At 37.1% G+C, this 12,807-nt stretch overlaps 1 protein-coding gene across 15 annotated transcripts in view; it reads right to left on the minus strand.

Annotated features, from left to right (window-relative positions):
• The window catches only part of mcf2la (mcf.2 cell line derived transforming sequence-like a), a 98,285-nt gene that overhangs the window by 55,466 nt on the left and 30,012 nt on the right, over positions 1-12,807 (minus strand). The window contains exon 1 of one of the 15 annotated variants that reach the window (XM_034300218.2): positions 9,362-9,598. The exons of the other annotated variants lie outside the window; for them this stretch is intronic. Coding sequence (XP_034156109.1) covers positions 9,362-9,383 — 22 coding nt within the window. The 5' untranslated portion in view covers positions 9,384-9,598. Of the gene's footprint in view, positions 1-9,361; positions 9,599-12,807 lie in introns of those variants that run through there. 15 annotated transcript variants of the gene reach the window in all.

Raw genomic sequence — 12,807 nt, forward strand, 5'->3', positions numbered from 1 at the left:
TTTATAAGGGCATGACTATAAGGGAATATAAGGGAATTTCCACTTCTTCTTCAACTTCTTCACTTCTTCTTCACTTCTTCTTCAATGACTTCTATGTAAAAACCCTTGGCTAATGGAAAATCATATCATTAATGACATACTTAAGAGCAAAACGTAGGTGTTTTTACACTGCCTGGTTCTTTTCGGAATGAGCTGGATGTTTAAGTGCTTCATTAGTTTCATATGTACAAATTTACCGATTTCTATTCATAGAAACACAACTGAAAATTTGAAGAATCAGGCTGCTAATGATGTCAACATGGAGTGTATCACCAGCTAGTCAGCACAGATTGGTGGTGATCAGGGGAGGGATGTGGGCACACAGAGAGCTGCAGGGGGCCATTCAATTGCCTCCAACACACAAACACACACAACACATGCACATACTCTTGTGTTCTTTATTTCCCTCTCTCTTTCTCTCTCTTACACACACACACACACACACACACACACACACACAAATCATAAAGAGAGGCTTTTTAAACAGAGTCGTCCTTAGAGCTGCAGGGAAAAACCAGAGTGTTCCTCACAACCACTGTGAATGGCCATGCAGCAGTGTATTCATAAAGCCTGGGAAAGACACACACACAAACACACTCTCACACATACACACACACACACACATACACACACACGGAACCACCTGTTTGTGGCTGGAGGCTGGTTAGTCAGATTATGCTATAATGAATTGAAATGCTTTAAAGCCTTTGATACTCATAACCCTGAGAGCGAAAAAGACAAAATTAATTTCTTGGCTCTAAATATTCAGCTCTAATCCTCTCCCATAAACACTCAGTATCGTCTTCCAGGGGCGACTTTTCTGCTGTGGCTATTCTTAGACAGTTACTTTTACTTTCAAGCAAATACACACAGATAGCGCTTATATTTTGTGTGGAGCCCCAAGCTTCCTAGATATTTATCTATCTATCTATCTATCTTATATATATATATATATATATATATATATATATATATATATATATATATATATATATATATATATGTGTGTGTGTGTGTGTGTTATGAATGTAGTAGTCATACATGTTAAAAAAAAAAAAAAAAAAAAAAGCTTCTTCAAAATGAAATAATGCTACTCAAAGGTTTAATTCAATTCGAGTTGCAGCTCAGGAACTTTGGGCTTGCATGTGAGGGTGAGATGATGAAGACTCTATTTAGACTTCAGAACTGCTTACTTGAGCCTCAACTTGGGTTTCATGGCAAGATTACGTACAACTCAACCTTGACGAGAGTGTTAGCGACAGTTGTGCTGTCTACCTGTACGTTACAACCCAGTGCTCTATTGCCAATCACAGACTTCCACCTCCTCACAATTTTGCACATTGTCACTTGAAAGATTAGGTCTGATCTCACTGCCCTTGTTAAAATAATCCTGAGAGTTCATTTCTCACGTTAAAATTTTTGCAAAAGTGGTACATGTAGAAGCCTAAAACCTACTAATGTGTACTTATTTTGTGGTAATTCTCCCATGCTGAGGTGTTTATTTGAAACTGTTTATATTTAGGCCTACCTCTCCCCACCCCCTCCAATCACTCAGAGTGTGTTTCATGAGGCGTTGTACATATATACTATACAGTCTCTTTATAAAATATAATGCTTTCCCACCTCAACAAATGTATAAAAAGAACTGTTAATAAATCTATATTTTTCAGTCAAGAACCTAGAACCTTGGCTTGTGATATCTACCAACAACAATCAGACCAAGACAGTTATGTATTAATATCAATAATTAATATAAATAAGCTGTAAAAGTAGCAGCTATACTGTATAATGTATAGTTATTCATATCTATTTATGTAACAGCATGTATTTCACCATATACTCTAATTCTTACATTTGCAGCAGCGGCTTGTGATTTTGGTGGGGTAGGACGACATTAATAAAGACATAGCCTGTTATTTTCCAATAACAGCATATCCTGAAGTGTTTTATTCCTCTTATACCACATCGATTTGCCAACGATTACAATATGGTCCATTTTTATCAGGTTATAGTTACATTTCATGTTGTGGAACGTCCACAAAACGAAGTCAGTTCCTGTTGTCAGTTATGTTATAGCAGCATTTCCACAGTAACTGTAGATGTAAGGGAGAAGCTTGGAGAAGGTGAAGCACCTGCTATATTGTTTCTGTCTTCGAGAGAGATGAATGTGAGTGATATACTTCAACACAGCAATATTCTTGACCGTGAGTTGAAAGGTCACATACAGCAGTAATCCGAGTAATACGAGCCACTGGTCATAATTTAAACAGAAAGAAAGTCCCTTGCCCTTCTCCAGCCTCAGATCTAGTCTTATACCACACCCAAACTACCCCGTAGCACTACACACAGTCACAGACACATGACACCAAGGATGAGTTAAGTGAAGCTAAAAGAAGACGCACACAATGGTCCTTCCTCTCCTATATCAATAAAGTTATCCATGTGTGTGTCAGTTCCTCTAGGGCACTGTATAAATTACATCTGAGCTATGTGTTATGGGTGGGAAACAAAGTCATCGGGAAAGCAGAGAGGGGTGAGAGTATTAAAGGGAAAGTCCACCAGTTCATCCAATATTGCCAGTAATGTATGTAAGGTGTGTGTTTCAGTGGAAGGTTAATGCTTGGTTTTACTTCCAAACCCTGCCTAGATTACATTGAACTATAAACCAGTTCATCGATTATTGAAAGAACCAGGGTGTAAGTAATTGATTAAAATCCCCATCATATTGGTGCGTATTGTTTAGACGTATTGGTGGCTGAAACAAAAACGTGGCCTAGCTGGGAAAGCATGTTTGGATTGGCAACCTCTTCGATTTCCCTTTATTTATAAAGTATGTTTGATGATCAGGTGACTCAATGAATACTTGTACATATGGGACTCTAATGTGTTGCTCAATTCCGATTAACCAAAAAAGCCAAATTCCAACAAAGTTCAATTTGTTGAATTAACATATTAATATCTAATATGCTGAATAAATTCAATGTTGTACAGTGCTGATCGTTAAAAATAAGGAACACTTCTTCCGACCCACACTTTCACCTTGAGCTTGAATAAAATGGCAAAGCTGTTTTCAAGTTGGCGAAGGAGCATCCATGCATTAACACACAATGATTCAGTGCTTAAATATCTGTAGCGCTCAACTTATTGACTAATAAATTTAGCACTACTACACATTCCTTCATTGCTAATAATGAATGAAAGCTAAAAAGGACCCAATTACAATGCATCAGACTAGCTGGCTCTCAGTATTCCTCATGCATTATCATAAAGTAATTCCTTTAAAAAGTCAAAGCAACTTTTTCTTCCTGCAAAACAGCCTGTTCAGGACCTTTCTTCTGAAGCAAAATGAAATGAAACTGAAGAGAATTTTATCAAAAGAGGAAAGAACGAACGCCAGACTACATAAATAAGGGATCTTTCTGTTTAGAAAAAAAAAGTTCAATCTTTTATACATGGTTTACACTCAAAAACATTCAAGAATTCATGTTTCCCAGTGTTCAGAGTGTAAAGGAAGTGGAGCAGTTCTTCAGTTACATTAATGAATGATTAAAATATTCTACTACATAAAGCAAATTCAAAAATTTAAAAGCGTGAAGTTAAGTCAGACAAATTTTGGATAAAACTGTTCTTATGTCATTTCCTCCAACTTTCCAACTACGAAACAAAAAGTCTTTCAAGTGAATGTCCATGTAGCCACAAGCCCTATATCTTAACGGATGAAATAAACAGATTTAGAGTTTAATTTTACAGTTAGGTTTGCCTGAAGAATTCATCGACGCATCTTACAAATCTATGGCTCGCATAACAATTTATAAACGGCCCCATCAACTGCTGTTAGACTTCTATTATCAGTACGTTTCTAGTTTCAGTACAGGGGAAATGTGCCAAAATTACTTGCAGTAATCACCTTAAGAGATCTGGTTGAAAAATGCTGCAGTATTGCTCTAAGCCTATATTTCTGAAAACACTGCAGTGCAGAAGTTTCGGGTTTGATAAACAGAAGCTCTACAACACATAGGGGATTGTATCTACACTGGAAGAGTTCATTTAGAAACTTACAGCACATCAAAACTCCAGCACTTAACATAGACACCACCTAAAGTCTCAATTTTAATAAAGAAATATTACACTAGGATTAAAATGAAACAGCACCAAAATAGATCGAAAGTCTTCAGGAGCTGCTTTGTATAAGCCTTGGTTTTGTTTTTTTTGTTGAGATTTGGAGAAAAGTCTTGAATATAAATCATCCCACAAGTTCAACAGTATAAAAGCAAACTAAAGTAGGACGAGTTGTAGCAGTAAAACAGGGTGCTGTCATTGCTACTTACCATTCATAACTCAAAAACTGGTGCGAAAGATGATTAGCTGTTGAACGTCCTACTCAAGGAGAAATTAAGCCATTACTTCAAATCTAAAAAGTTAGTTTTAAAGGACTTCTGTAGAAAAATAGCCAACAAAGCTGTAAGCGAACAAGGAGATAGTGACAGCGAAGGCAATTCCTGTTCAGCGAAAGCAAAGTGAGGAAAACTGTAAACAAAGGCGTTTCTTTATTTGAAAGGCTAAGTCCTATGTTTTGCGGGGAGTCATTTTTATATATTTGATTCTGGAATCTTTTGATACTTTTGACAATAATGTAGTCCCAAACGAGACAGGCGGATTTTTATATGGATGCAATAAGACAAAAATATTGTGCCTCTTGGACCACTGGACCATGTGATGGTGCAGGCTCTATACACTACACTAGCTACAGTGTAAAAAGACAAGACTGGTGTGCAAACCAACAATTCTAGCAAAAATGAGCTCAAAAGTTCAACACAAGACGATAAACACACAGGACAGTACACACCACATGACAGTCCACACTAACTATACCGAGTAGGTGCTGCATCAGGATCATACCTTCACTGACTAATTTCCTATAACCCTATCATATTTTATTCCCTACTTAACGTCATAAGACACCAAAGAAGTCACATTATAGAGGACAAACTCATGGTTTTGTCACTCTGCAAAAGAGGAAATGGTCATCCATAATCAGCTTTTCCTGTTTGAAGATTTGGCTTGCCCTGCTAAAGGCCTGTTGTTTATTTCAGATCTCAGCTCAGTTCCCCATATAACCCATTCCCTAGAAGCAGGGAAATTTCAAAACAAGCAATCTTATCTAACACATATAAGCTTCAGTGGTACCACGAGATCACGTACCTCACACTGGGTTAGAAAGATGCATTGGCATTTCTGAGAAGTATAAAAGTATCTATCTATTTATTTAACCCAATTTACTTATTTATTCTCTACTTGTGTACATTTCAATCTTCTTTGTACTTATATTTTCATGTCATCTTTTATTTTATTCTTGTGCAATCGATTACATTGCTTTTGATTAGTCCATTACTTTTAAATCATTTAAATTTTACTACAAGATTGTACAACACCCTGACCTCTGTAAGTGCTCTATAAATAAAGTTTTTTTTCTTTAAATGAAACTACATTTCCAAAGAACAGATGACTGAATTAATAAACAGTCCATACAGGGAATACAGTAATGCAAAGCAAACGAAACTGGTAATGCAAACTGGTAAAGTATAAAAGAACAATGCTGAAAAAATTAAGGTATTTCCAAATAGATAATAAGGAGCTTCTAAACAGATGACTGGTTGAATATTTAAAAGCAGACTGGTAACAGTAACAGATCTTTATCAGTCCTGCCATCAAGGATGACCTGAGTACTGTTAAGTACCAGGCTTAGAGGAATACAAACAAATTCTAACAATGAATGAACACTAATTGGAGCTGGTTTGCATTGCAAATGTGGACATAACTGGTTTTTGCCAGCTATTCACTGTTATTCTTTATCCATTATTATTACTGAGTGATGTTCTCCTTTTACAAGAAAATGAAACGAATTTCAGGGGTTTCCTGTGAACAGCCTGTTCAGGACCTTTCCTCTACAGCACAACAAAGTGAAACTTAAAAGCACAATTTGGAAGCATATGACTGAACCAGAGTGCTGTAAAAGGGGCAATACTGAAAACATTGAAAACAAAGCGGAGATATTTCTCAATTTTCGTAACGCTGGGACGTTTCCATTTGGTGTTTCCACTCTACCCTGTAAAATACCCCATAAAGTGAAAGTATGGAAGGCATCACGGGGTCTGTGTTGCAAATTACAAGTGGACAAATCCCATTTAACACTGGACTGTAGTTGCATTTGGTCACATTGGTTGATATTGGAACAACAAAGTAAGCTAGTTAATTTGGTACCAACATTACCAGAATAAAGTTGTTCCTGAAGATGAATGCATGAATTAAGTGCAGCGTCCAGTCACGGCTCTGCAAATATTAAGCCCTGACATGCCTTCATGTTGGTTTTTCATCCATGTTGTTGTCGTTGCAAATCTCTCATATCAGGGAGCACCATCAAATGGACCTTTACTAATATTTGAACTGGACCAACTGAGCATTGATTTGAATCAAATTCAAAAACATTCATCTTTCTGCAAGTTCGAAACCCGATGATGCCATAGCCATCTGTGGCCAGGAGTCCAAGCGAGCTAAACTAGCCGTGCTCTCTGGGTGGGAGGGACTCTCTTACTCTTTCTCGCCTGTCAGTCAAAGCGACACTAGATAATAAAGGGCACTTGTGAACTCACGTATGAGGAAGAGGGCAGATAGTGCTTTCCTCCGAGTGTGTTACGATGCCCTGTGAGGCAGCACGAGCAACATTTCAAAAAGATGTGGGGGCTTCGTGAATCTTGGAGGAAGCCTTCACCTCACCAGACTGGTAGCTGTCATATGATAGGGGAATGCTGGCTAGTAGGTGACCAAATTGGGGGGAAAAAAATATACAACCATATACAACCAAGCTATACAGGTTTTGTTTTAGGTTCCATTTGACTTAAGTATGGCCCTAGGTGTCCGTTATGTTCACTGCATTTAAATACTCTGGCATTTACTAACAAAGATCAAAACTCATGAAACACTGAATCGCACAGAATTCAGATTTACATGAAATGGTAAATGGGCCTCAGAATGAGCACACTGTTTTATTTGCTCTAGCATGCAAACCACAAAGGGCGAATAAACAGGAAGTGGGGCTTCAGTTGAGTCTGGGGGGAAAAAATGGACGTGGCCACCTGTGTGTCGACCCCTACTGCAGTCCCGGGAAAACTACGAGACACACCACAACAGGACACTGTCTAGCACAGACAAGACAACATGTGATCATTAAAAACCAAAAAAAAATAGTGCTATAACAATAAAAACAATAAAAAGCGCTCTAACAACAACAAATCTCCTGGGCTGGTTATTAAGAGCAGATTATTCATATTTTATAATTAGGCCAAATTCATACTATGTGTTTAAGACAGTTTGTTAATAAAGAAAAGAAACAGTCAAGAGCTACATGCTGTGCAGCTTTGACTTCTCATTTGTTTACTTAAAGGAGTGTCCAAATGCAGTCCGTCTCCGTCTCTTGTTCTCTCCATTCATCCACGATTGCTTATCTTTCAATCACCACAAACTCTTCCTCTTGCCATATACACACACATATACACACACGCACACACACAGAGACACATGCATGGAAATACCAGCCAGCTATTAACAAAATTTTGTCCCATAGCCATGAACCCAGCCTACTGCACTGGTGATTGTTATCATTACCCATTACGTCTTCTACACCCACTTTATCACCCTGGTCTGGCATCTCATCTCTCTCTAGCAGTTCTAAGCTCTTTGTCCTAATTTTTTTTTTTTTAATTTCATGTTTACTTCTCTATTTATTTTATTTTATTCTTCTGCAATCGATTACATTGCTTTTGATTAGTCCATTACTTTTAAATCATTTAAATTTCACTACAAGATTGTACAACACCCTGAGCTCTGTAAGTGCTCTATAAATAAAGTTTTTTTTTCTTTAAATGAAACTACATTTCCAAAGAACAGATGACTGAATTAATAAACAGTCCATACAGGGAATACAGTAATGCAAAGCAAACGAAACTGGTAATGCAAACAGAGTGTTGCTGTTTGTGTAAGATCAGGATGTCTGATGACATTAGGGTAATGAATATCGCCTGATCTAAGATCAGCATCTATTTATACTCTTAAACTCAAACTATAGCTGTTATAAGTCTTAAAGTTAAATGTAATACTTTTTAAAATTCAAACCACTTTAAATCATTTTAATTTAGTACGAAATTTCCAAGATCTTCAAAATACGTCAAATGTAAAGAGCCTGAGCCTCAGCATCACCCTCAGTTTGATACATGCCGCTGCATCATTTAAGTATTACACAAAATATTTTCAAAAATGTATTCAGTTACAATGAAAATTAATCAGTATATTAATAATTGCTGCCTAACATTACATTTTAAGAGCATAGGCAGAAACTTTAACATTGAATTCTCTATATAAACATAGCCAGTATAATTGCTTAACTGATTCAACCCAAATGTTCCTGACATTTGTATATACAAAAAAATAAAAAATAAAAATCATCAGCATCTGGACAAAATATAATTAGCATTGGTCCGGCATGTCCCAGCAGCGCTGTGATTAAGAAGCCATTAATTCAAATTTGTCAGTGTAAATTGTTAATAAATGCAAAACGCTTGAGAAAAACTGTGACCTGTGGATGAAAGAACTTCATGAACCTTCATGACTCTATACAATTAAATGTAAATTTATATTTTGGATTGCTAATGTATTTGCTTATGTACCATATACACTAGGTAATACTATTTGTACAGTACAATTTTTATTTTTATTTAACTGTTTTTTTTCCAATGTGGGGAAAAAAAAAAAGTCAGGGCAAGGAAAGTCATGCCAAGAGCAAACAGCAGCTGTATGATAAGCATCCAATAAAAAGACTGCTAACCAACTGCTGTATCGTTTACAAGTCGCACAATAAAACAGTAATGTTTATCGAGTGGCTCTGGTTTGAGAATCTCTTTACGTCATCTTTATAATGCAACAGTGAACTACCATTATTACCAGATATAATTTTGGGTTAATAAAATAAAAATTAAACCATGAGCACATAAATTTAAAAGACTGATTTATCACACGCTATGTAGAGAAGAGCATGTGTGTTTGAGATGCAGTGGACGAGAGATCTGAGTAAACCAGTAATGAATGCTGTAACCACTGAATATACAAAAGGTGGGGTCGCAAAGCTGGCACGGACACATGATAGCCATCGGAGAAGGGAGGGAGAGACAAACAGTAAGAGAGAGAGATGCATATACAAGAACATTTCCTATTCATACGACACCGGTCATTTAGAACATCCATTAAAAAAAAAAAAATCTTTCAAACCCACCTGATCCTGACTGCATCTCCATCCAAATGTTAGAATTATACAAAAGCTCAAAGACAACCCCCTACTAACTCTCTAATTAATCACAATTACAGATCTTTCAAACTGGCAGCTGAATCTGCGTGATCCTTTGGGTCCGACTCCAAATCCTGAACTGAACCTTCTGCTTTATGAAAACATGCTGAACAGATATAAAAAGGGGAACGACCAACCAAGTCAGGATAAAACAACATGATCTCAGACATCCAGCTCCACCCAGTACATCTGACCACAACACTTGAGTAACGCAACATCAGACAAAAATAGAGGATGGGAAATAGCAGCTGCCTGAGCACTGCTTCAAGAAGAAAAAAAATGCTACTAATTTTCAAATTAAATATAATGATAAACACATAAACTTGTCATTGCAAAAAGCTACAAATTCAAGGGCATATTCACATCTTTGCAATAATTTCTTTATTACTACATAGCCATTATGTCATATGAAACAGATATACACTCACTGATGCACACACAGCTGTTTACACAGAATGGTGTGAAATACAAAAAACATCCAGTGAGTGGTAGTTCTGCAGGCAGAAACACCTCGCTGATGAGAGAGATCAGAGGAGAATGGCCAAACTGGTTCAAGCTGACAGAAGTCTACGGTACCTCAAATAACTACTCTTTACAACCATGGTGAGCAGAAAAGTATCTCCGAACACACAACATGCCACACGATAAGGCAAACAACAGCAGAAGACCACATCACTTTCCAGTCCTGTCAGCCAGGAACAAGAGCTTGTGGCTACATTTGGGCAGAAATTCAACAATGTTGGACAGTTGAAGATTGGAAAAATATCACCTGGTCTTTTTTCTGTTCTTTAACTGTCCAGATTCAGTAAGCGTCCAGTAAGTGTATGTTTGAACTATTTGAACCAATTAAAGTAAAACATGATCAATAATGCTACGTTTACACAAATCGACAGACGACCATTCATTTTCTATGTGCGTGACACAGAGCCATGATTTCAGCGACAGTGGCAAGCGACAATGCAACAGTGTTACAAGTGACACTTGAATTGAGATTTCCTCAATTCTATGCAAATTAGGTGACGTGATAAAGCGAGAACTCCAAACAACGGGCTCAAATGGTTCCTCGGACCAATAACATGGCACACGTGGTCCAACGTTTCTTCAGTTCCCCAATTACAATTTTAGTTCCTAAGTTTTGTGCGACAAAAATGGAAGAAAAACTTATAACCATGGTTTCAGCTTATCTGTTCATATACCACCACTTATTAAATGTCTACAGAAATGTTACAAAGAAAAATAAAGCTTAGAAGGAAGGAGCAGAGATCGTTGGCACCTCTGGTGAATGTGTGTAGTGCTATGTAGATCAAACAAATTGATCAAAAACGAGTGAGTGCTTCCTAGTGTGAATGTTGGGTAAGATTACATACACACTGAAAAACATCAAGTGAATAAGTAAAGTGTTGAGGTGCCTTGGGGGCGGAGTCATCCTGAAATAGACCACACCCATCATGATAAAAATATGTAATCGTTAAAAAAAGTGATCGGTCAGAACAACTTTATTTTGATTTGCAGTGACTCTTCCCTCAAAGGGAAAAAGTGGATCCAAAGTAAGCCAGCAAAAAAGAGCCACTAGTTTTTCCTTTAATTTGTCACATATCTGTAGGTTGCATTATAAATATAGCTTGAGATCCATACAGTGTGCTGGTGCATGCTTTCTGCTCCCTCGTGAGATGACACATTAGTTTCGCTCCAAATGATAATCAACAACACAAGCGACTGCACCTGCCTGAGAGACGGCAATAGTCAGGATATTCAAGCCAAGATGGCTGAGTACGCTAATCCTTAAAATGTGGATGCGGTTGCTGTATTTATGAGATGATTTATTCATCCAAATTTCTGACTCTTGAGTTATGATTCGGTGTTGATGTTTCTCAATATGGCTGAGCCCATAGAGGTTTGGTTTGCTCTCTGCTAAGTGTAAATGCAGTGTAATTTTGGTTGTAGCGAGTCTTTTCTTAATACATCTGAGAGAAATGCTGATATATCTATCAACTTTCTCTAGTCTCCACAGCCATATTGCCTTTACATTGTTTGTATAAAAGGCTCCTGGCTATGTGCTAGCTAGCTAAATCAGTATCCTCAGTTATTAGCTAGTTTATGCTTGGCATACTTCTTGGTTGCTAAGTAACAAATGTTCTCACAGCTTTGACCACTTGAACTGTGAGTGTATCATGTGTTCAACTTCCAATGTCGAAAAAACACAAATTTGCAAGCTCCCATTAAACATACCATAAGTATACTGTCATTGTATTAAAAAAAAAAAAGGTGACTTTAACACTGATTTTGCTTGTTCAGTTTGATATTTGTGTAGAGTTTGATAACACAATGCTAAATTCACAGTTTTTAAATTTAAAACAGAGGCTTTCTCAGTATCTGTAAAAAATGGATTCAGGGAGTGTATACATACACAAGGCTTGTGGCTAATACAAATTATTAGCATTTCACTGAAACTATCAGCCACAGAATCTGCACGCTAATCTAACTAGCTAGCTGATTAAGGTAAATGTTATTGATGACAATTCAAGGGTTTGCCAGAATTTCCTGATGTTCAATAAATTGCTGAAAGTATTTCAATACAAAACAAGACTCCGATATCTCACTGAAATCTTGTGATAAACGCAAGCTAGTTTACTAGCAGTTAGCTAGCTGATTAGTTTTTTTATGAAAGCAGGAGAAAATCCTATTATTTGTTTATATTATTTTTTTGGAATTAAATGACCTCATTTTTTTTTAAGTTTCTCAGGAACATTTTAATGGTTTCAAATGACATCTTATTGTGTCCCTGGTTCTAATGGTCATCTCTATATAGTACGAGATCAGCAATATTTATCCTGTGTCATTGATGACATGCTTCACCACCACAGGCAAATACTACTGTATCTTTCTCTTAGCCATAACGATGGATAGCTTATAGTTAAGCCTTGTCCTTGCTGTCTTTGTGTATTTTAGGCCAGTGGAGGGAGGGGTTATGCAAAAGCCTCTCGCTGGAGAACTGTGCTAAACAAGTCAAAATGCGCACACGCAAACCACATTAGCAGGAAATGCTAAGACGATTAATTAAAAATGGCAGAACCTTCTGATTAACGTCACATCGGTTGAACATACACAATTATACATCTGACTCCTAAAGAGGAACAATTAGATAATAGTCATGAAATGTGTTTGCCCTACAGATCTGCTGTCTTTGTATCTCAGATGACATTCGATGATCAAAACACCATCAGGGACAACAACAACCAAAGCAACAAGTTCACTAAAAGGAAGCAGTGAGCTCAGTTTCACCTAAGAGGATATGACCAACTTGTATATTTCAGTCAGCCACAGGAAAATCAACCATCACGAAGAGATGAATCCAACAGTACAACAACAACCAG

The sequence above is a fragment of the Pangasianodon hypophthalmus genome, chromosome 26, assembly GCF_027358585.1.
Source record: "Pangasianodon hypophthalmus isolate fPanHyp1 chromosome 26, fPanHyp1.pri, whole genome shotgun sequence".
Taxonomy (NCBI): Eukaryota; Metazoa; Chordata; class Actinopteri; order Siluriformes; family Pangasiidae; genus Pangasianodon; species Pangasianodon hypophthalmus.